Consider the following 21,648-nt stretch of genomic DNA (forward strand, 5'->3'; position numbering starts at 1 on the left):
GCGACCTCACACCCCTGAAAAATTTTGTTTATGCCCATAGTGACCGGCTATAGCAAGAGACTTCTACAGTCAGCGCGAGGCTAAGCGTGTTTCCATAAAAGATGAAATCTTATTTCCATTTCAACCATAAACTGTGTTTTCAAAATGTATAGGTTCTCAGGACTTTTAGGGTTTTCGTCACATTACATATAGTCCAAACAAATCCAGCACAAGCAGAACGACAGCTGCTGCTTCAGAATCTGGCCGTTTCCCTTACCAGTACGTCCTAACAGCATTCCCCTGAGTGGATATATTTCTTTTTCTTTAAGATTTTAAAATCTCTCCTGCGGGGAGCCCGATGCAGGACTCGATCCCAGGACCCCGGGGTCACGGCCTGAGCCCAAGGCAGATGCTCCGCCGCTGAGCCTGTATTTCTCTAAATGTAAATTTTTCTGGCCATCTATCAAAACTATGGTATTAGATACATTCAGGTTGTTTTCAGCTTTTTGCTTATTACAAGGAGAATTTTCACAGTCCAGTCCACATAGTTTCACGGTGCAATTCTCCGTCGGTTTGGCTCCGGCTGCCCAGAACCGAGCCTCGGCTACTCTGCCCCTCGCCGGGGACAGCGCGGCCTCCGGAAACTCCCCTGGGGGTTGCGACTCTGCGGGCGTCTGGGTGGCTTCTGTGCCTGCCCCGCAGCCTGCGGCCCCCGGACCGTCACCCCGGACGATTCGAGGCTCACCTGACCTGTCTCCCTTCTCTCAGGAGTCACAGCCTTGGGCCACTTACGTTGTAATGTCTGAACACTGTTGTTTTATATAGGGCGCCTGTTTCTTAAGTTTTTTTCCTTTTTTTTTAAAATGTGTGTGTGTGTTTAAGGCAGAAGAGTAACTCCCATCAGTGCATCTTGGACAGAAGCAGAAATTCTGTCCATTTTTATTAAGGGAAATATAAATAAATTTCCCTTAGGTAAACCTCCTTTATTTTATAATATAAACACAATTACCGTAATTATAAAAATGCAAATAACTGTATAGATTGATCAGTATCTTTTTTTTTTTTTTTTTGATCAGTATCTTTTATAATCTCAGGCACACTAAGCATTTAGCAATTTAAGAAACAAATCATTAAAGATATTATTTTGTTTTATTTGCTTTGTCAGTACCAAGGCTTTTGAAGTCCTGTTTTGAAACGACTGAACAAAATGTTTCATGGACCTTTTAGGAAATACTCAAGTTATAGATTAATGTCCATGCCTCAAAATTTGGCTCTAAGTAAAATTTGTGTTGTTTTTTCATAATCACACATATTTTCTCCCCCTCCCCCCCAGAAATAAAGCACCTGTTACCAGTAACCAAGCCAGAAATAAGGAGCTATTTTCCAGAAAGCTGGTTATGGGAAGTTCACCATGTCTCTGGAAGGAGGTATTATACTTCTTCAACACTCCTCTGAAAAATGTGGGAAAATGCAAATATTATGGTCAAAAATCTGGAAACTACCCATTTCCCAATAGTTTATTTAGGAGTTAAGACAATATTACCATTTAATGAAATTTTGTTTTATTTGCTTCACTTTTTTTTTTTTTTTTCACCCTGTGCTTCCTCTAGTAACTAGTTCCAGGGCAAGACTACGTACTCTTGGTGAGGAAGGGTACGCTTCCCTTTTATTTCATCCCATTTCTCTAAGCCTTCACTGAGCCCAAGTGTGCGCTAACTGCTGCGGTACGCAGCCATTTTCATCCTGAAATAGCTGTACTGTGAAATAAATATTGATTAATAAGAAGAAAGGATCCTTTCTTGTTATTCAACACATTTTAAAAATAGATTTTATATATTGATTCATGAGACACACAGAGAGAGGCAGAGACCCAGGCAGAGGGAGAATCAGGCTCTGTGCAGGGAGCCAATGCGGGACTCGATCCCAGGACCCGGGGTCACGGCCTGGGCCGAAGGCTCAGCCTCTGAGCCCCCCAGGGCCCCTATTCAACACATTTTTATGGCTGCGCCTTCTCTGTCCCCGGCACTGAAAACAGTCAACAATGCTGAGTCCCTGAGCGTCACCCGTCCTTGTGGACTCCACCCTGACCTTAAGGAGCACTCGAAGCCCGAAGGCCGGGAGCCTGCGTGAGCCTTGAGCCGCGTGTCCGGCCTCCGCTCTGCCTCTAACCCGTCCTCCCGCCGTGTCCGTCGCGGCTGGTGCTGCCCCTGGGTAGCGCCTCCACGGGGAGCCTTCCCTGCACCCTCCCAACCCGCCCCACTGGGGACGGGGTTAAGTGCCCCTCCTGACGAATCCTGCTGCGTGGAACATACGGTATTGTGACGGCCCGATTTCCACCTTAGAACGTCGCTTCCAGGGCAAAGCCGACGCCGCATCAGCGCTTTGCGTTCAGGACCTGGCGCAGAGCCCCTGCGTGTAGAGGCCCTCAGAGGCGCTGAGGCATGCAGGCCGCGTCCCAACTTTTTAAATGCTCATCGATACGGTTATTCCACGATTGCAATTTATTTTCTCACCTGTCTCTTCCACTAGAGGTGAACCCCTTGGGAACAGCGCGGTAGGCTGTGGGCGTCGTCTGCCTGGCATTACTGCTCCGCCGGACACTAAGCGGGCGGGCAGTGGCTGCTTGGGAACGAAATAAATACATGGATGAGCTTAATCTTGGAAAAGTTTAGCTATGCTGACTTTGTCACGAGCGCTTTAAATGCATGGCTTTGCTGCCCTGTTTAGATCATACCACACAGTAAATATTTTTTCTATGTTTTGAATTTGTGGGGTTTCAAAGGTGCATCTTTCTGAATTTGAATTCTCATCATACCAGAGACGTATTTTAAAACATGCAACACCTAGGAGAGCTCATGAATGTATTTTATTCTTGCTTGATTTTTCCTTAATACGTGATGTGATTTCGTTGGGTTGTGATTTTTTTTCTTTATTCTAAAGTAGTATGAAGCAAAGATCCTGTTAGTGAATGCTGGCAAGTTGGGCTAATCACTGGATTTGAATATTAACGTTTTAACTTTCCAGAAACCAATTACAATTTGGGCTTCCTGATTCTCTAACTACCTGGGAAATTCAAGGTGTTGGCATTTCAGACAGTGGTAAGCAAGCTTAAGTCATATGCTTATTTAAGGGGTGGCTTGATTAGCAAAATGTAGGGGGTTTTTGTTATAATCCATATAGTGTACTCAGGACTTGAGTGGTATATCATTTGTTAAATATCCTTTTTAACGTATTACAAAAAGACGTGGATATGCCCGTATCTTTGACCATATTAATTTGTTCTGTTGACCATCTGTTAATCTGTTAACCATCATTTTATCAATGTCAAATCCCCATCTTCCCTCATTTTTCCCAGTGACTGGGAGCTTGAGCAGAGTTAGAAGCAAACGTGTGACTTCTCTCAGGGGCTAATGCCCTTTTGTGGCAATTTAAACAGATACTTTATTAATAACTTCAGGGTTGGTTTTGCTTATTTGTCGGCTATTTCTTATTTAAAACCCTGGTTTCCGTAATCAAAATGTTATACCGAGTAAAGAGAGTCAATGACGAATACCTAAAAAGAGATTTGTTACCTAAGGTGACGAGCATTCTCATGCCTTAGTAGAATTAAATATTTGTCAGATAAATGAAACTTTCTATAAATACCTATAATTATTGAAATACAGATCAATTAGTAGAAAATTCAAGGACATGACAGTGCAGAGAAAAACATGATACAATATTCCTTTTCTTCCTTGAAGCAAAGCAAATCTGAGACACAGTAGTACTAATGAGGCCTTACAGAATTCCCTAACATGCCTCTACTTCTCTCCCACTTTGGACTGAAGGCATATGCGTCGCTGATACTCTCAAGGTACAGGTGTTCAAAGATATCTTCCTGGAAATGAATATACCGTATTCTGTTGTACGAGGGGAGCAGATCGAATTGAAAGGAACCGTTTACAACTATAGAAGGTTTGGTATACGGGTAAGTAGGTGCTTATCATTCAAATTTATGGGAAATAAATAATAAATATTATTCAAATAAATGGGGAAAAGGAAGATTGATTTTATTAGAATTCTATTCATGGAATTATCACATACACAAACATTCAGCGAAGGGATGAAAGAAGGAGGAAGACTTAAGACAAATGTTCTTATGACTCCAATTTCAAGAAGCATCCAAGGGGCGGCTCAGTCTGTTGGGCGTCTGACTCTTGGTTTCGGCTCAGGTCGTGATCTCAGGGTTGTGGGATCCGGCTCCGTGTGGGGCTCTGTGCTCAGCGTGGAGTCTGCTGTATGTTCTCTCTCTCCCTCTCCACCCCCCCCCTCTCTAAAATAAATAAATAGAAATAAAGAAGAAAACAAGTCCGTAAGATAACCGGTGTGCTGTGGAGGTTCTGAGAAGGACGAGATCCTAGGTACTTCATCTATCGCCCTGGATTCTGAGCTTCTTGGTGTCACGCCTCACTACCCCTTCCTCCTCTCCAGTCCAGCCATTCATGCGCATCTCCACTCTGTAGACCTTCCGTCCCCTCCGCAGTCCCCCCCCGGCAGGCCTGTGGCCCTGTTACTTCGCAGCCGAGGCCCTGCAGCATCATTGAAACCCGCCGGCCATTGGCTTCACCCCTCTGTTGGCCACTAGCCCTCCGCTGTCTGGGTAGGACTTCATAAGCTACCCCTATAAGCACCCTAATTAAAATCATGCTAATTCCCTTAATTCTCTCTCACTCCAGGGTACACTCCCTGAACACTCCACCCGTGGTGGGACGGTTTGCCTTCCTTTTGTCGGCACATGGCTCAAGAGAATGATGCGATAGGGTGACTGATTTCATTTGAAAATAATAGTCTCCAGCCTTTGTGTGGGAACTCAGTGTGGTCCAAAAATTTACGTTTTATAAAAAGCTCCAATTTCACTCTTAGAAATGAATATCTTGTGGTTTCCAAAATTTTTGCTTACATGCTCTCTAAATGTTGAGGGGAAAACTGTGCAGCCCAATGACATTTCTAATTAGCACCTAAAATTTTTCAGCATGAGTTCAAAAAATCTGAAAATCTATAACTTTGGAAATACTTAAATATTAATATTTTTCCAAAGAAATGGTTATAACAAACTTTAAATGTATACAGCAGACTCTAAATACCATAGCATTCCATTTTAAAATACCCCAATAATCTGTTATTAACAGATTGGATAGCAGCTCCTTTTTCTCTGTGAGCACATATTCCCATTTCACTCTCCTAATGTCATACACTTTACGCCTGAATGTTTCCGGTTGATCACCTCATACTTTGAGGCAACAAAAATATGTAGATATACCAAAGTTGAAATATTTTTGAATTCTATAAGATTCTAAGTGTCAAGTAATTGCTTGTGGATTTAATTAAAATTATGTAAGGATTTTGATGCATATTGTCCTAATTAATGCAAGGGAAACCGGCCTGCCTACGATGCTGAATCTTTTACATCTCTTTGTCCTTTTGCTTTATTCATTAGATCAGTGGCCAGCTATTGCCTGTGGGTCCAAACTGACCTACTGCCTCTCCTTTTATGACCTATAATCTAAGAACGGCTTTTACATTTTTTTTAAAAGATTGAAAGAAAGAATAAACTTTCATGGCACATGATAATTATATGAAATTCAAATTTCAGTGTCTTTTTAAAAAATATATATTTTATTTATTTCTTCATGAGAGACACAGAGAGAGAGGTAGAGACACGGGCAGAGGGAGAAGCAGGCTCCTTGCGGGGAATCCCATGAGGGACTCGATCCCAGTACCCCGGGGTCACGACCTGGGCCAAAGGCAGACACTCCACCACTGAGCCCCCGGGGATCCCAGATTTCAGTATCCTAAATAAAGTTTCCTGCCACACTTATCTGTGTAGGTCTCAGCCATGGCAAAGCTGAGTGCTGTGACACGGTCCCCTGAAGCCGCACTCACGCCCTGCGCTGCTGCTCAGAGCACCACCAACTGCAGTGCCACGACTGTAGCCCGACAGGGTTCTACGAGCCCTGCATCTCGCTGTACTGCCGTATTTTATTTACTTTTTAAATTATCAGTGCCTTTTCGTCTTATCAAAGTAGGAAACAAGAACATCTGTGATATCTCAGGGTTAGTCCCTATCTTTCTTCCAGTGTAGGTCACATTGTCCTCTTTCTATCTAGTCATTTTGGGTTGGGCCTGGGACCTACCACCCTACCAGGTGGGTTCGCATGACTCTGGGGTCTATGGAGTCGCTCTGAAGAGCTTGCGCTGGGCTTCGTGCCCTGGGCCTGCGCCAGCCGCTCGGAGCCCCCACGTCTCAGCCTGGTGGCTGCTGGGCCCCCTGCCCCCTGGGCCTCGGAGCCACGGGCCGCAGGCTGGGCCGGGGCTGGGCCGGGGCTGAGCCGGGCTGAGCCAGGGCTGGGCCGGGCCTCGGGGGCCCCGGTGTGTCCTCCGCCATCCGCGAAAGCTGAACGGCTGCTGTGGGTTTTCTTGACCTTCTAGATTTGAAAATTGAGCATATTCTGCTTTAAACATCGCTTTCTATTCTCAGCTTGCTAAGAACTTTTGTGATGAATTCATGGGGAACTCTTTCAAGGCACTGTTCTCGAACTGTCCGGCCTCGCCCTCCTGCATCCAACCCAGGGAGAGAATCACGGGCCTGGGGCCGCCCCGGGGGCTTCTCTAACTCCCGCCCACCCCCAGGTTGCTGCTTCCCTAAAAAGATCACAAAGAGGGAGCCAGAACTTTCCATTTTTGAGAAACCCTTCAAATTTGTTGTTGAAGGTCGGCGCTCTTTCTTGTTTACGGGCTTGTTTATTCGGCATCTTATGGTTTTAGTCTTTGAGACCTAGTTCTTAATTCTGACCGGTTGCTAGATTTTGGGGTGAAGATGAACAATTTCCACTATTTCGGTCAGAAGTCGGTGGGTACTAGGACTACCCCCGGGACAAAGATGAGGAAATGAGCAGCGAGAGGGCTCCTGTGGCCCGTTACTGTCACACAGTGAGAGGCGGAGCCAAGATTCGAACCTAGATCTTTCTGGAGCTGAAGTGTGGCTGTAAAATGGGGTACAAGTGGGAAACTCTAAGTGTCTTTAGTGTCTCCTGAAACCATCATTTGCCGAATACCAAAGGCTGAGCTCAAAGATCCATAGAGGGGCGGGGCGGGCAGGCGCCTGCGCCCGGGGTTCCCGCTGTCTGAGGTACAGGCGTCAGGAGACCGTGTCACAAAGGGTCTCGGGTCAGGAACCGGGAAGGTTGGTGGCCTCACCCGGGACGCAGGGAAGCCGAGATGTCTCGGAGCCGGCCGGCCTGCCCGACGCCCGCACGCGGCCCCAGCGGCCGAGTCTGGTGTTAGGAGGTGAGGGCGGGCGAGGGCTCCCGGGGCGCCGAGGCCACAGCCCGGGCAGTTGGCCCCGCGCGAACAGGGCCGGGGCGCGGGTTCGGTTCACGCAGCGCCCGACCCGCCTGCTCCCTGTCGCTGGTGCAGTTCTGTGTGCAGATGACAGCTGCGGAGGGAGTCTGCACGTCAGGAGGCTCGTCCGGTGACCGCCGGGGCCCAGACCCCTCCAGATGCCAGTCCCGGCGGCTAGAGGGCTCCTCCAGCCACCCGGTGACCTTCAGCGTGCTGCCCCTGGAAATCGGCCTCCACGGCATCAACTTCTCCCTGGAGACGTCGCTGGGAAGAGAAACCTTAGTCAAGACATTACGAGTGGTGGTAAGAGACACGCTCTCCCCGGCTCTCTTAGGGACGCTTCTTGGGGTGAAGGGGTTGGGAGCCCCCCTGCCGAGCACTGAGCAGGAGGCTTGAGCGCGGGGCCCCGGCACCGACTTGCGCCGTAGGCTCATCACAGTGGAATTAAGATTTAAGGAACAAAGAAAGAAAAAGAACAATAACAACAAAAAAAAAAAACACCACTTTTTCACTCTGAAAAAAAAAAGGTTGTTGGCAACTTACCATTTACTGGATCAGAAAACACAGAGAAAAAGTAAATATAACAAAATGCTAGATTTAGGGGAAACTGGGTGGGGGTTGTCTCACCTTGTTATCCTGGCGACTTTTCTTGAAGTCCGACACTATGATTTAAAATTTTAAGTGAGACAATGATAACTTGCTTATTGTGGAACATACGGAGTAACGGAGAACCACAGGGAAGAACGTGGAAACCCCAGGTCAGCCCCACAGCCGGCGACACCCGGCTGCGACAGCTGGCGAACCGCCTCCACGTTTGTCGCCCAACGCGGCCGAAGGCGTTTCCTGAAACGAAGGTGCCAGGCGGCGCGGCGGGTGCTGGGGATCGACCGTAGTAAGACACGGCCCGGGCGTCCACAGCTTAGACCTTAATGTTCCATTTGCAGACGAGCAAACGGGCCAAACAGGGAAGAAACTATCGTTACCAAGTAACACTGACGCACGTGCTCTGTTGGGTGTCCTCACGTTATCTCGGCAGGACCCCCCACGTGGCCGGGCGATGCCGGGCCGGGCCGGGCCTGCTGGCGTCTTCAGGCTCCGGCTTCTGTTTTCAGCCGTGAAGCCACTTCAGGAAACACGTACCGGCTTATGCTGCGCGAGGCGTGTTCTGATGCACCTCGCCTGGTGCTGCCCTGCAGACTCTGGGGCGGGCCTGGGTTCGAATCCTGTCCCCACCACTTCCTAGGGGTGTGACACTGCATACGCTTCCTGATCCCTCTACGGTCGTTTTCCTCTTCTATCAAATGGGAGTAATAATAGCTTCCCCTCCATAGAGCACTTTTTGAGGTTAAATGAGCTAAAACGTACAAAGCATTTAGATCAGTTACCTGGCCTGTAATACTATTTAAGTATTTGCTCTGGTTATTTTATAAATAGCCAGAAAATCTAGTTCTTGCGTGTATCAATATAAATATTTAAACATATGTTGCCTTCTAAAAAAAAAAAAGAATTAGCTGGAAAGTAGTCGAGTTGACCCAAGAATTCAGGTCATATAAGTTGAATTATTTTCTTTCATGGTTTGAAGGGGGCATCTAAAATCCAGTGAACAAAAAATAAAAAATAAATAAAATAAAATCCAGTGAATAAATTAAGGCTCTACTGAGGGAATTAAACTTAATCATATTCTTGACTGAATGTTTTCTGCCTTTTTAGCCGGAAGGTATCAAAAAGGAAAGTTACGCTGGTGTTACTCTGGACCCAAGGGGTATTTACGGTAGGCAAAGTGATTTTGTATTTTACATATCGTCTTTCGCGCCGGAAATTAAAGTGTAGAGCCAACCCAAAACGCTGTTTCTCAAAATGTTATTTGTCTGAAATAAGAAATATCCACTTCTTAGTTCATTGACATTCTTGATAACATATGTTCTATCCCAATCTGGATGGGTTTAGAACAAAGAAAAAGAATTCCATTAATTTAAAGTGCAAAGCATTGAAATGATAATGATCGGATCACTTCTCTTCGCTGTTGGTCATTTTGTATCTATCACAATAATAATTTACAATATTTTCTTATAGAATCATCAATCCAAAGAACACCTAAGAAAAACCCATTTCTGTCCTTTTTTTAAAAAATTTATTTATTTATTTATTTATTTATTTATTTATTTATTTATTTATTTATGATAGACATAGAGAGAGAGAGGCAGAGACACAGGAGGAGGGAGAAGCAGGCTCCGTGCAGGGAGCCTGACGCGGGACTCGATCCCGGGACTCCAGGATCACGCCCTGGGCTGAAGGCAGGCGCTAAACCGCTGAGCCACCCAGAGATCCCCCATTTCTGTCTTTCTTAACACACATTATTTGAAAACACAATAATGCTGATTAATCACTTAACTAACCCATTCCCCATTGTTCCTGCTTCCCTGTTTTTACCCTTCCATAAAGATATTCTGAATCTTCTCACAGGTAGAATTTTGCAAATATCCGAACATTTAATCAAGGCCCATATATATATACACACACACACACACACACACACACACACATTTATGCGTATATATTTATAAAATTTAGAATATGTTCAATTAACAATTCTTTTCAACCACAAAAAAAGACAGCCCACCATAGTTCTTATTAAATGGTTAAAATCTGCTTCATGTGTCTTTTCTTTCAGTGATATAGCAAAGAAAATAAGTTTACTTACAGATCAAGACCATTATACTCAGAGAGCCCTTCCTCTGGGGGTGCAAAGACTTCGGGCCTGTACCTCTCAGTCAGCCGAGTCTCATAAGCTGACTAAGGATGCGCAGCAGAAGGCAAAGCCCCTCCTAGACGCACGCATCTTTAGGCTGTTTTCTTTGATTTTATCTTCACACAGACCCTCTTCCAGCCCATGGGCAGAGATAGTGGAAGCGCCGAGGTCTGGGGCCTCCCGCAGTTACGCCCGGCCTCCGAGCCACAGTCGGCTCCTCTTCCTGTGTAGCCCTACGCCCCCTGTACTGACATACTCCTGCAAGCCGCTTTCCAAAACGGCCCTGTCGTGTAGTCCCAGCTGTGGACAGCAGGCCCACGAGATGGGAATGGTCTTTTATCTGGGAATAGATCTCTTGAGCAAAAATCTTGGTTAAAAAATAAAGTAACAGGGCAGCCCAGGTGGCTCAGCGGTTTAGTGCCGCCTTCAGCCCAGGGCCTGATCCTGGGGTCCTGGGATCGAGTCTAGCATCAGGCTCCCTGCAGGGAGCCTGCTTCTCCCTCTGCCTGTGTGTCTGCCTCTCTCTCTCTCTTTATCTCTCTCTCTGTCTTTCATGATTAAATAAATAAAATCTTTAAAAAAAAGAGAGAGATTACATAAGCTTAGGGTCTGATAAAAATCCTTGATTATTTTTAACTTCCTTTTTAAATTTTAATGTTATAATTATAAAAAAGGTTTTTATTTTTTAAAAAATTCCTTGGAAGCTAGTATATTATAAATAGCCTGCAACTGGTGTTCCCTCAAAAAATGCTGCATAAATCTATGAAACACCACCGCATACTGGTCAGAATGGCTAAAATAAACAAGTCAGGAAATAACAGATGTTGACGAGGACGTGGAGAAAGGGGAGCCCTCCTGCACTGTTGGTGGGACGCAAACTGGTGCAGTCGCTCTGGAAAACAGTGTGGAGGTTCCTCAAAGAGTTAAAAATAGAGCTGCCCCAGGACCCAGCAATTGCACTGCTGGGGGTTTACCCCAAAGATACAGATGCAGTGAAATGAAGGGGCACCTGCACCCCGATGTTCACAGCAGCAACATGCCCAAGAGCCACACGTGGGAGGAGCCTCGGTGTCCATGGACAGATGATGGGTGAAGAAGATGTGGTCTATGTACCAATGGGATGGTACTCAGCCATCAGAAAAATGAAATCTCGCCATTTACAACGATGGGGATGGAACTAGAGGGTATTGTGCTAAGTTAAATAAGTCGGTCTGAGAAAGACAATTGTCTTTTGATCTCACTCATGTGGAATTTAAGAAACAAAACAGAGGATCATAGGGGAAGGGGGGGAAGAGTATAACCAGATGAAATCAGAGAGGGACACAAACCTATTAACCATAGGAAACAGCCTGAGGGGTGCTGGAGGGGACGGGGTGGGAGGGACGGGGTAACTGGGGGACGGGCATGGAGGAGGGCACCTGAAGGGACGAGCACTGGGTGTTCAGAAGCCTGATGAATCACGGCCTCCACCTCTGAAACTAATAATACATGATATGGTAATTACCTGAATTCAAATTAAAAAAGAATTCTGTGTAAATCTAATAATTTTCTTAAATTCCAGGTGTCATTAGTAGACGGAAAGAGTTCCCATACAGGATACCATTAGACTTGGTCCCCAAAACAGAAGTCAAAAGGATTGTGAGTGTAAAAGGTAAATTGACAAGTGTTGTTTTATTTCTCCTTTCCCTTTATGCCTCAAAACAACAATCAAATATCCTGATTATTGTTTCTCCTCTCGTCTGCTCCGCCGCATATGCACATCCACCGTTAGGGGAACCTTGCTCCTTCCTCACCTTCAAACCCGCAACCACTTTTCTGACTATTTTCTTCCATTGGCCTGATGTAGGGGGACTTTGTTCTCCCAGCTTGGGGGGCTGTCGTTGCCCTCAAGGCTTCTCTCGGGGTCTCCACAACCTCAGGAAGCACCGCTGGGCGCAGCGCTCTGCTGGACGGCCGGGCCGCGGGGCTCCCCCCACGCTGGGCTCCCCTCCCCGGCCTCCCCCTGGGGTACCTCCATGCCGGGCTCCCCCCTGCCCCAGCCTCCTCCCTGGCCCTCCCCCTCGCCTCTCCCCCCCAGCCCCCAGCTGCTCCCCTCAACCCCCGGAAGGTTTGCAGGGGCGGTGGCGTCCCTGGCTTCCCCCGGGTCCCCGGCCACTGTGATCCCATCTGTGTGACCAGGATCCTGGGGCGGGCCCGGCACCACCGCCAGGCTGTCCGCTCTGCTTGCTGCGAGCGATTGACTGAGGCGGCTTCCCGCGTCCAGAGCTGGCAGGTTGAAGGGCAATGAACTGGCCGCGTGGGCTCCGCAGTCCGCAGCCTGCTGAGCGTGCCCTCTCGCCAGCATATTCCAGTGGCATTTCCAAAAAGATTTTCATTCATTTATTCACTGATTTATTTATTTGAGAGAGAGCGAGCGAGCGAGCACAGGGAGAGGGAGAGGGGGAAGCCGACCCCTGCTCCCCCGTACCGGTGGCATTGTTAAGCCTGTGTTTCTTTTATTCATTTATTTTTAAAGATTTTATTCATTTATTTGACAGAGAGAGAGCGAGAGCATAAGCAGGCAGAGTGGGGGGAGGGGAGGGAAGCAGGCTCCCCGGTGAGCAGGGAGCCGCCGTGGGACTCAACCCCAGGACCCCGGGGGAGCCGCCGTGGGACTCAACCCCAGGACCCCGGGGTCATGACCTGAGCCCAAGGCAGACGCTTCACTGACTGAGCCACCCAGGTCCCCTTGGTGTTTCTTTTACATTCATATTCCTAACCAGAGCTTTTTGTGTCTCCCCAGCTAAGGAGTAATTCAACTGCCTGGATAAACGGGAAAGAACAAGGGGGGCACCTGGGTCGCTCGGTCAGTTAAGTGTCTGACTCTTGATTTCAGCCCAGGCTGTGATCTCGGGGTCATGAGATCAATCCCTGCATCAGGCTCTGCACTGGGTGTGGAACCTGCTTAAGACTCTCTCTCTTGCTCTCCCTCTGCTCCTTCACCCCTTGTCCCCTTGCCGTCACGAGCTCCCTCACACATGCTCTCTCTCTCTCAAGAAAAGAAAGAAGAGGGTTAGTTACTCTTCTATTTAAAATACACCATTCCTCAGAGTTGATAGAAATTGATTGCGTCTACCTTGACTTGTTTGTTTGTTTGTTTACTACAGGAATGCTCATGGGTGAGGTCATGTCTGCCGTTCTGAGTCAGGAAGGCATTGACATCCTCACCCACCTCCCCAAGGGGAACGCGGAAGCAGAACTGATGACCGTTGTCCCGGTGTTCTACGTTTTTCACTACCTGGAGGCAGGAAGTAATTGGAATATTTTTTCTCCTAATTCATTAATGAAAAAGCAGAGCCTGAAGAATCAGCTGAAACAAGGTAAAAAAAATTCTATTTTACATGTTGTGCATAAAAATCTTGTGATTTAAAAAAAAAAATCTTGTGATTTTTAAACTAAGGGAGCAATCAACTAATATGTGAGTTTTTATGAATCATACAAAAGGGCAATTGTAAAGCTTCTCTGCAAAAAAGAAAAATCACGAGATAGACACAACAACGATATAAATAAATACTATTTTCTGTAGCATTTTGGCCTCCCTTACCAAAATGCCTGCACGAGAGACAAGACCCCTGCATTCCAACCTCCGCAGAGCGCTTCCTTCCCTCTTGAGTGAGCTCAGAATGTTCCACTTGATAATTCCCAATTCAAGCGATTCATGAGTCCCACACTTCGGGGAAGTTGAGGGTTGGCCCCAGAGCACGCGCTCGCCGCCCGCACCCAAGGGAAGGCCCCTTGCCGGGAGCCCGTCAAGCACTGGCCATGTGGACGGCGGGCAGGGCAGGGCAGCACGTGTCTTTCTCCGGTGCCTCCTAGGGATGGTGAGCATCACGTCCTTCCGGAACGCCGACTACTCCTACAGCATGTGGAAGGGCGGAGACGCTAGCACCTGGTAAGCAGAGGCCTTCGCGCCCATTCTCACCCGACAGGTGCCCACCAGCCGCGGAGGACGATGAAGGCTGTGCCTCCGCATGCGCCCCGAGCCCGACTAGTCCTGACCCCGCGCGGCTCACCATCCTGGCCCAGGCCTCTCCCATTTCCTACCTGGGTCACTGCCCTTCCAGCCTCAGCCCTCCCCCCTTCATCTACACTGAGCCCAGCAGCTGGCGTCGCCCCGCTCACAGCATAAGTCAGGGCCCGCCGCTCAGAGCCCTCTGGGAGCTCCCCATCTTACCCAGAGTAAAAGCCAAACTCCCTGCCGTGAACCACGAGGCCCTGTGGGGTCTGCTCCTTCTCACTTCCCAGCCGCACCCCGACTGCTCCCTTTCATTCCCCTCAAGCTCTCTGGCCCTTTAGGTTTCTTGAACATCCCGGCGCTTCTGTCTCAGGGCCTTTGCACCGACTGTTCCTCTGTCCAAAATGCTCCTCGGGTATCAGGGGCTGGTTCCCTTCGTCCCTCGGGTCTTTACCAAAAGTCAGTGCGGCCTCTACAGATCATTCTGTCTAAAATTGCATCCCTAAGAAAAATAATAAATAAATAAAATAAATAAAATAAAATAAAATATAAAAATAAAATAAAATTGTATCCCATTCCCAACCCCACATTTCATATCCTGCTCCCCAGCTTTCCGTTTCTTCTTAAAATTGATCGTTAACATTCTTACTTATCTCAGTAGGATGTAAGCCCCCCTGGGGGCGGCTGCACGTGCGCCCAGTGCCGGGCGCATACCTGGCACACGGCAGGTGGGGAGGGTGCACGTGGCAGCGTGTCTTCTGCAGACTCTGTAGCTCAGCCCTGTAACTCGTGAGAGGCCCCAGGATTCCACCCTTGACCGCCTTCCCCCTGCAGTCCCACCTTCGCCCCCAATCCATAATTCCTGGCTCCCTGTGGATGTCCCTGGGCCTAACTTCTTTCCTAAGCTCCAGAGCCACATTTCTAGGGACCTGGGCGCCAAAGGCCCTTCAGCCGTGACCCGTGCCAGCCCAGTCTTCTGTCTGGGTTTCCTTGATCCGTGGGCAGCAAATACTCTACACATTCGGACCTTCCCTTTGCCTGTGGCTCTGCATCCGGTCGGTCACCACGTCCACGGGCTCTACCTGAAAGCGGATCTAACCCTGTGTGGGCGGCACACGTGAAGACGTGCAGGCTGGAGCGGGACACGGGGGGCAGGGCTTGGGGACCAGCCGAGGACCAAACGCCCCCTTGCACCAAGGACACACAATAGCTTCTTAATTAGTAACCGGGGCCTCTGGGAGTTCTGGGCCAGACTGAGCGGATGTTCAGCCAGAAGCACAGAAATATTCGGGTATCGTCCCACTCAGTCCCCGAGTTCCCTGGGAGAAGCTTGCACAGAGGAAAATGGCCAGTACCCGAATACTTTCAAAGTATTTTTTTTTTTTTGAGAACTACAAGGAAGGTAACAACAAAAAAAAGGGGGCACAAAAAATCATTTTAATGGTTTGGGTTTTTTTAAGATTTTATTTATTTATTTATGAGAGGCCCAGAGAGAGGGGCCGAGACCCAGGCAGAGGGAGAAGCAGGCTCCCTGCGGGGAACCCGACGTGGGACTCGATCCCGGGACCCCAGGGTCATGGCCTGGGCCAAAGGCAGCGCGCAAGCACTGAGCCACCGGGTGCCCCAATATCATGGATTTTAGAAAGAAAAATGAAAATGAAAATGAAAATTTTTAAGCGAGAGGGAGCGTCAAGGGCTGACTCAGAGCGTCCGAGGAGCAGGTGGCTGTGGGCGGCTCAGGCTGAAGGGCCGCGGGGCCGCGGCAGGAGAAGGGGCGTCGTGGGGCCGTGAGCCAGATGCTCGGGGAGCTCGTGACAGATGTTCGTGGAGGCCGAAATTGCTGCGAAAAGCAGAAGAACGAAAACAAGAAACCTCGGCGCCCGGGACGGCGGCGGCCCCTTGCGAGGGCGGGTGGGTGGCGGCGCGAGGGGCGAGCTGGGCGCTCCCGTGGGCGCGCGGGCGGACTCGCAGGCCTCAGGCGAGGCTCAGGGCTCCCAGCCTGTCCACGCCGCACCATCCGGCAGCTTCGGGTTTTTCTCTCCCGTGGCTGTGCCGTCCGTCAGGGCCCCGACTCCAGACTCTGCCCCACCGCTATTGTCTTCGACGTCAGAGTAATTTTGTTTTGATCCTCAGGCACCGGGTTCGCGCGCTGGTCACGGCGGGGCCGCGGCCGCAGAGGACAAGTCGTTCACAGTCGCCGACGGAGGGTTTTTGCGGCTCTTCCTAGAGCCTTCTCTTTCCTTGTGAAGTGCTACAACCTACTTTAGAATTGTTTGATTTAAAATACTATTTTTCTTTTAAAGAATAAATGTTGTATTAAGTAAAGACACACTATGGGGGCGCCCGGGGGCTCCGTGGTCTAGCGTCTGCCTTCAGCTCAGGGCGTGACCCTGGGGTCCCGGGATCAAGGCCCGCACGGAGCCTGCCTCGCCCTCTGTGTCTCATGAATAAATAAATACAATCTTAAAACACACACACAGACCCATAAAAAACACCATAAATTGAAAGCCAAAGGGGTCAACCACCTAAAAATTATTTGATTTTGCCTTAAAGGTTAACAGCGTTTGCTCTGAGAGTGCTCGGACAGGTGCAGAAGTACATAGGCCAGAACCAGAACTCAATCTGCAATACTCTGCTGTGGCTGACGGAGAACTGCCAACTGGAGAACGGATCTTTCAAAGAAAACTCCCAGTACCAACCAGTAAAGTTGCAGGTAAGGAAACCAAACGCACAGCTGAGCCTCAGGTTTACTGACAAGTCGGAGTCCGTTCCTATTCCGGCAGTTTGAGGGGGAGAGAAGGTCGCGCCCCTGTTGGGAGCACCCTGCGGGCTGCTCAGCTCGACAGGGCGGAGGGGGGACGGCTGTGGCCGCGCCAGGGTGCGCCGGGGCAGGTGCTGGAGGACCGAGCAGGGCCGTGGCCCCTCCGTCCACGCGCCCCCGGTGTAGACTCCCAACTGCAAGTCCTGAGCCTGAAAGGTGGGGCCCGTTCACGTCCTGTTAGTGGGAGAGGCCGGGGTCGGGCCCCAAGCTGCGGGGCCAAGTGCTGTGCGCGGTGAGGCCCACGGTCCCTCCCCACGACTCCGCTCCGGTGCCCCCTCCCCCTCTCCTCCCACCGTGATCCTTCAAAAGCCAACAGTGTTCCGGGGTGCTTTGCTTTGGGTTGTTTTTCTAAGATCTTACGATTCATTCCTGAGACACAGAGGGTGAGCGTGGGACATACAGCTGGGGGGGTGGGGACCTGCAGGCAGGGCGTCAGGGTGCCCAGGGAGCATTGGGGCGCTGGGGGGGCATCGGGGTGTCCAGGGGGGTGTTGGGGCATCCAGAGGAGAGTCGGGGTGCCCAGGGAGCATTGGGGTGCCAGGGGGGCATTAAGACACCCAGAGGGGAGTCAGGGTGCCCAGGGGGCTGTCGGGGTGCCCAGGGGGTGTCAGGGTGCCCGGGGGGAATCAGGGTGCTCAGGGGGTGTCGGGATGCCCAGGGGGGAGTCAGGGTGCCCAAGGGGCATCAGGGCATCCCGGGGAGGAGTCGGGGTGCCCAGGGGGGTGTCATGGCACCGAGGGGGGAGTTGGGGTGCCCAAGGGGCGTCGGGGTGTCCAAGGGGGAGTTGGGGCACCCAGGGGGGAGTGGCACGAAGGGCAGGGGCCCAGAGTGCAGAGATGGCATCAGAACCAGGGCTCAACAGGACCGCAGGGTGGGGGTTGGGGGCCAGGATGCCCAGGTCCAGCTGAGGCCTGGGGCCGCCCGGGGAGGCCGCGGGGCAGACGGTCGCCTCGCTTGCGGGACACGGGCTCAGCCTCCGTGGGAATCATTCCTTATTTCCAGGGGACCTTGCCTACTGAAGCCCACGAGCACTCCTTGTACCTCACGGCCTTCGCGGTCATTGGAATTAGAAAGGCCTTTGACCTGTGCCCGCTGCAGGTAAGGCCTGGCCTCCACCTGCAGCCTGGGTGCCCTCAGCCTGGGTGCCCGCGGCCTGGGTGCCTGTGGCCTGGGTGCTTGTGGCCTGGATGCCCGCGGCCTGGGGGCCTGTGGCCTGGTTGCCCGTGGCCTGGGTGCTTGTGGCCTGGGTGCCCGTGGCCTGGGTGCCGGTGGACTGGGTGCCTGTGGACTGGGTGCCCTGTAGCCTGGGTGCCCGTGGCCTGGGTGCCTGTGGCCTGGGTGCCCTGCGGCCTGGGTGGGGGCCGCCTTCACTGGCCTCCGCTCCGAAACCCCGGGGCCGCACGGTGGCGGTATGTGCTGCAGCCCCTCCAGCCCCTGCTTGCGGGCTGGCGAGGACACGGAGGTGCCGGCGGGGTCGCTGTCGTCGTCTGGGCTACGGAGCCGCACGGCGGGCGCAGGGCCGGTCACCTGTGGCCGGGGTCCAGGACGCGGCGCCCCTGCTGCCTGCCCGCGTGTCTCGTGAGGCCACCCGGTGCGCGTGGCGCTGGCCTGCAGCCGAGGCGCCTCGTGGCGGGGACTAGCCGGGAGCCGCGCCAGCTCGTTGGCATCCTAGGGCCCGGTTGGACGCGGAGGTCGGGCGCCGAGGGCTCGCCTGACAGAGTCGGCGTGTGCCTCCCGGGAAGGGACAAGCGCCCGGCCTCGCGCCCCTGCCTGTAGATCAGCAATGACTTGGACTCGGCCCCCGAACCCGCGTGGACGCGGAAACACCCGGGGGTTGGTGGGGCTGCGGCCGCAAAACCAAATACCCCATTGGCTGTGTCCCAAGGCTGTGGCCCCTGTGCCCTGGGGCCTGCAGGAGACGGAGCCTGAGGGTCCCCCCAGTGCCTCCCCGCGGGCCCCTCCGCCCCCTGGGCCCTCCCGGCCGGGCCGCCTCGTGGGCGGGTGGCGGGCCCCGGAGCCCAGGCGTCCTCTGCTGTCGCTTCCAGAAAATCAGCGAGGCCCTCACCAGGGCGGACGCCTTCCTGCTCGACCGCGCGCCCTCGGCCCGCAGCACCTTCACGCTGGCCATCGCCGCCTACGCGCTTTCCCTGGGGGACAGGACGCACCCGCAGTTCTACTCCATCGTCTCGGGGCTGAAGAGGAAAGCTTTGGTTAAAGGTACGGCTCGGTCCTGCCCGGGCGCCGAGTAGTGACAGGCGGCGGCACGCTCAGTCGGGGCACGCTCACTCGGGCACTCTCAGTCGGGGCTCGAGCAGGACGCGCTCCCTGGGCGAGTGTGCAGGACCCTGGGCACCACGCCCGGCTCCGGGCTCCAGAGCTTAAGGCCACAGACCAGAAGGAAAACGGGCCAGGTCCTCTGACACACGGTCGTTACCGGGACGGACACACGTGGGGAACAGGTTGGCGGGAACCGGTACGAAGGACGTGGGAGCAGGGAGGGGACCCGGGACTGGGTGCGGCCTGTAACCCACGGCTCCCGGGAGGAGCCCTGGGGACGCAGGGGCAAGGATGTTCCGGAGGAGGAGCCGCAGGTGCACACGCCCGACACCTGCCGCCCACCTGCACACACCCGTGCGCGTGCACAGCTCCCAGCCGCCCGAGAACCCGGCCGAGCTCGGGCCTGCACACTCCCCTGGCGGCTCTGGTTAGGGCCCTGCACGGCCTGCCTGCGTCCGTCGCCCGTCACCCGGCGCCCGGGGCCCCGGGAAGCCCAAGCCTTCAACTTCCACTTTGAGTAGAGAGGGAAGGCGTTGGAGGGTTTTCAGCGGCGAGGCGAGCCCACCGCCAGGTGCCTGCACTCTCCACCCTGGCTTGTTCTGCACCCGCCTTGCTCTGTACGTATTTCATCCTGGAAAATAAAAATTCCGCTTCCTCTGGGTCAAGAGTATAGAAATAGAAAGAGGGTGGCAGGACCCCCGGCCCTCTGCTGGCTGAGGTTCTCTAACAGCTTCATAAATGCAACGTGAGGTGAACCAGTATCTACGAGGTTCGATCTCTCTTTTTTTTTAAGATTTTATTTTATTTATTCGTGAGAGACACAGAGAGAGGCAGAGACCTAGGCAGAGGAAGAAGCAGGCTCCATGCGGGGAGCCCGACGCGGGACTCGATCCCAGGACCCTGGGGTCACGCCCTGGGCTGAAGGCAGGCGCTAAACCACTGAGCCCCCAGGCCGCCCCGAGATTTGATTTCTGTCATCATTTTAAAATGACTGAATCTTAAAAAAATAATAATAAAAATAAAAATGAATCCTAATACATACCTCCCACCACTCGTATAGGACTTTAAAAACAACACAAACGAATTGTCTTGGGTCTTGTAAGACAGGGATCATAACATCAGAGCAGTTACGGACAGATCTTAACAATTCAAATAACGTCGAGCTGCAGGTATCCTTAAAAAGCAAATTTTCGACCTAAATACAGCAGCTGCTCTGAGTCTCTGAGAGGGGAGGGAAACATTGCCCAAACTCACGTAAATAACAAAATCATGAATCACAGACAGTTATGTCAAAACCTCGACTAATCTTCAAAAACGATTTCCAAATATGCCTTACTTACCGGTTTTTTTTTTTAAGATAATCTGTTCGAAAAACGATGTAGAGTGACAAGGTTCAATTACTAGAGCCGCCACGAGTGTGATTTAGACCCCGACTTAGGGGAAGCATTGCACACGCGGGATTCTTCACATTGGAAAGCGATTATGAGACTGAACCAAGGTGTCGGGCACGAGCTCCTAATTGCCGGGACGTGGACTTTTTTTTTTTCTTTTTCTATCGGGGAGAAAACTTGTCCAGTTCATCCCAGTGTCCGTGGTAACAGCAAGGCTTCCTGCGTGGGCAGTGCTTCCTGGTGGATTAAACGTCCCATTTGGGGTCTCAGCTGAGTTTCGCTGCCAGGGAACAGTCCTACATACCCCGGGACCCTAAAGTCAGTCCCTCGGGGCTGAGGGAAGGGTCTCGATGGGCGCGGTCAGTCCCTCGGGGAGCAGGGAGCGGAGCTGGGTGCTCTGGGTGCTCGAGGGACCAGTTCACAGAACTTCCCGCTCCCGAGTGTGCGCGTGGACTTCGCCCCACGACCTCGCCCAGCGAAGACAAGCAGCACAGTCTGAGGCCCCACCCTGTACTGGTCACCTCGGCGAGCTGCTCCTCGCAAGCGAGTAAGAAACGTCCAGAACGCCAGCGGCCACCACCAGAAGAAACTTCCGGAAGCCCGCTGCACTCACGTCCCCTCCACGCGTTCTCGACATTAATGAATGCGTCTGTTGACGTTCAGGTGACCCCATCGTCTACCGTTTTTGGAAGGACGACCATCAAGAGCAAGAGAGGTCCACGGCGACCGCGGGCACAGCTCGCACGGTGGAAACCACCGCCTACGCCTTGCTCGCCTGTCTGAGCCTCAGAGACGTCGCCTACGTTAACCCGGTGGTCAGGTGGCTGTCGGAGGAGCAGAGGTACGGAGGCGGCTTCTACTCAACCCAGGTAACGCGCCCCGTCCTGCCGTCTTGACGGCGTGTGTCCTGTCCCCCCCACTGCACCTGTCGCAGTGGCGCGACCTCCGCACGCGCACACACGGCAGATACGCCCCGGGTCCCTTCACGGGGTTAGTGGCACGGCCAGCGTCGGGGCTCCCGTGTCCGGACTCTAACCCTAGTGTGTCCCTTAGGGAT

The 21,648-nt window shown here is 51.9% G+C and overlaps 1 protein-coding gene across 1 annotated transcript in view; it reads left to right on the forward strand.

The window, feature by feature from the left end:
* C5 (complement C5) overlaps nt 1-21,648 on the forward strand; it is a 75,030-nt gene that overhangs the window by 34,292 nt on the left and 19,090 nt on the right. The window contains exons 18-29 of the mRNA XM_041761830.1: nt 1,313-1,406; nt 3,004-3,077; nt 3,807-3,946; nt 7,435-7,662; nt 9,070-9,130; nt 11,670-11,759; nt 13,255-13,467; nt 13,964-14,039; nt 16,656-16,815; nt 17,926-18,021; nt 18,969-19,140; nt 21,255-21,460. Coding sequence (XP_041617764.1) covers nt 1,313-1,406; nt 3,004-3,077; nt 3,807-3,946; nt 7,435-7,662; nt 9,070-9,130; nt 11,670-11,759; nt 13,255-13,467; nt 13,964-14,039; nt 16,656-16,815; nt 17,926-18,021; nt 18,969-19,140; nt 21,255-21,460 — 1,610 coding nt within the window. The remainder of the gene's footprint in view (nt 1-1,312; nt 1,407-3,003; nt 3,078-3,806; nt 3,947-7,434; nt 7,663-9,069; nt 9,131-11,669; nt 11,760-13,254; nt 13,468-13,963; nt 14,040-16,655; nt 16,816-17,925; nt 18,022-18,968; nt 19,141-21,254; nt 21,461-21,648) is intronic.

Source organism: Vulpes lagopus, chromosome 7, assembly GCF_018345385.1.
Source record: "Vulpes lagopus strain Blue_001 chromosome 7, ASM1834538v1, whole genome shotgun sequence".
Classification (NCBI taxonomy): domain Eukaryota; kingdom Metazoa; phylum Chordata; class Mammalia; order Carnivora; family Canidae; genus Vulpes; species Vulpes lagopus.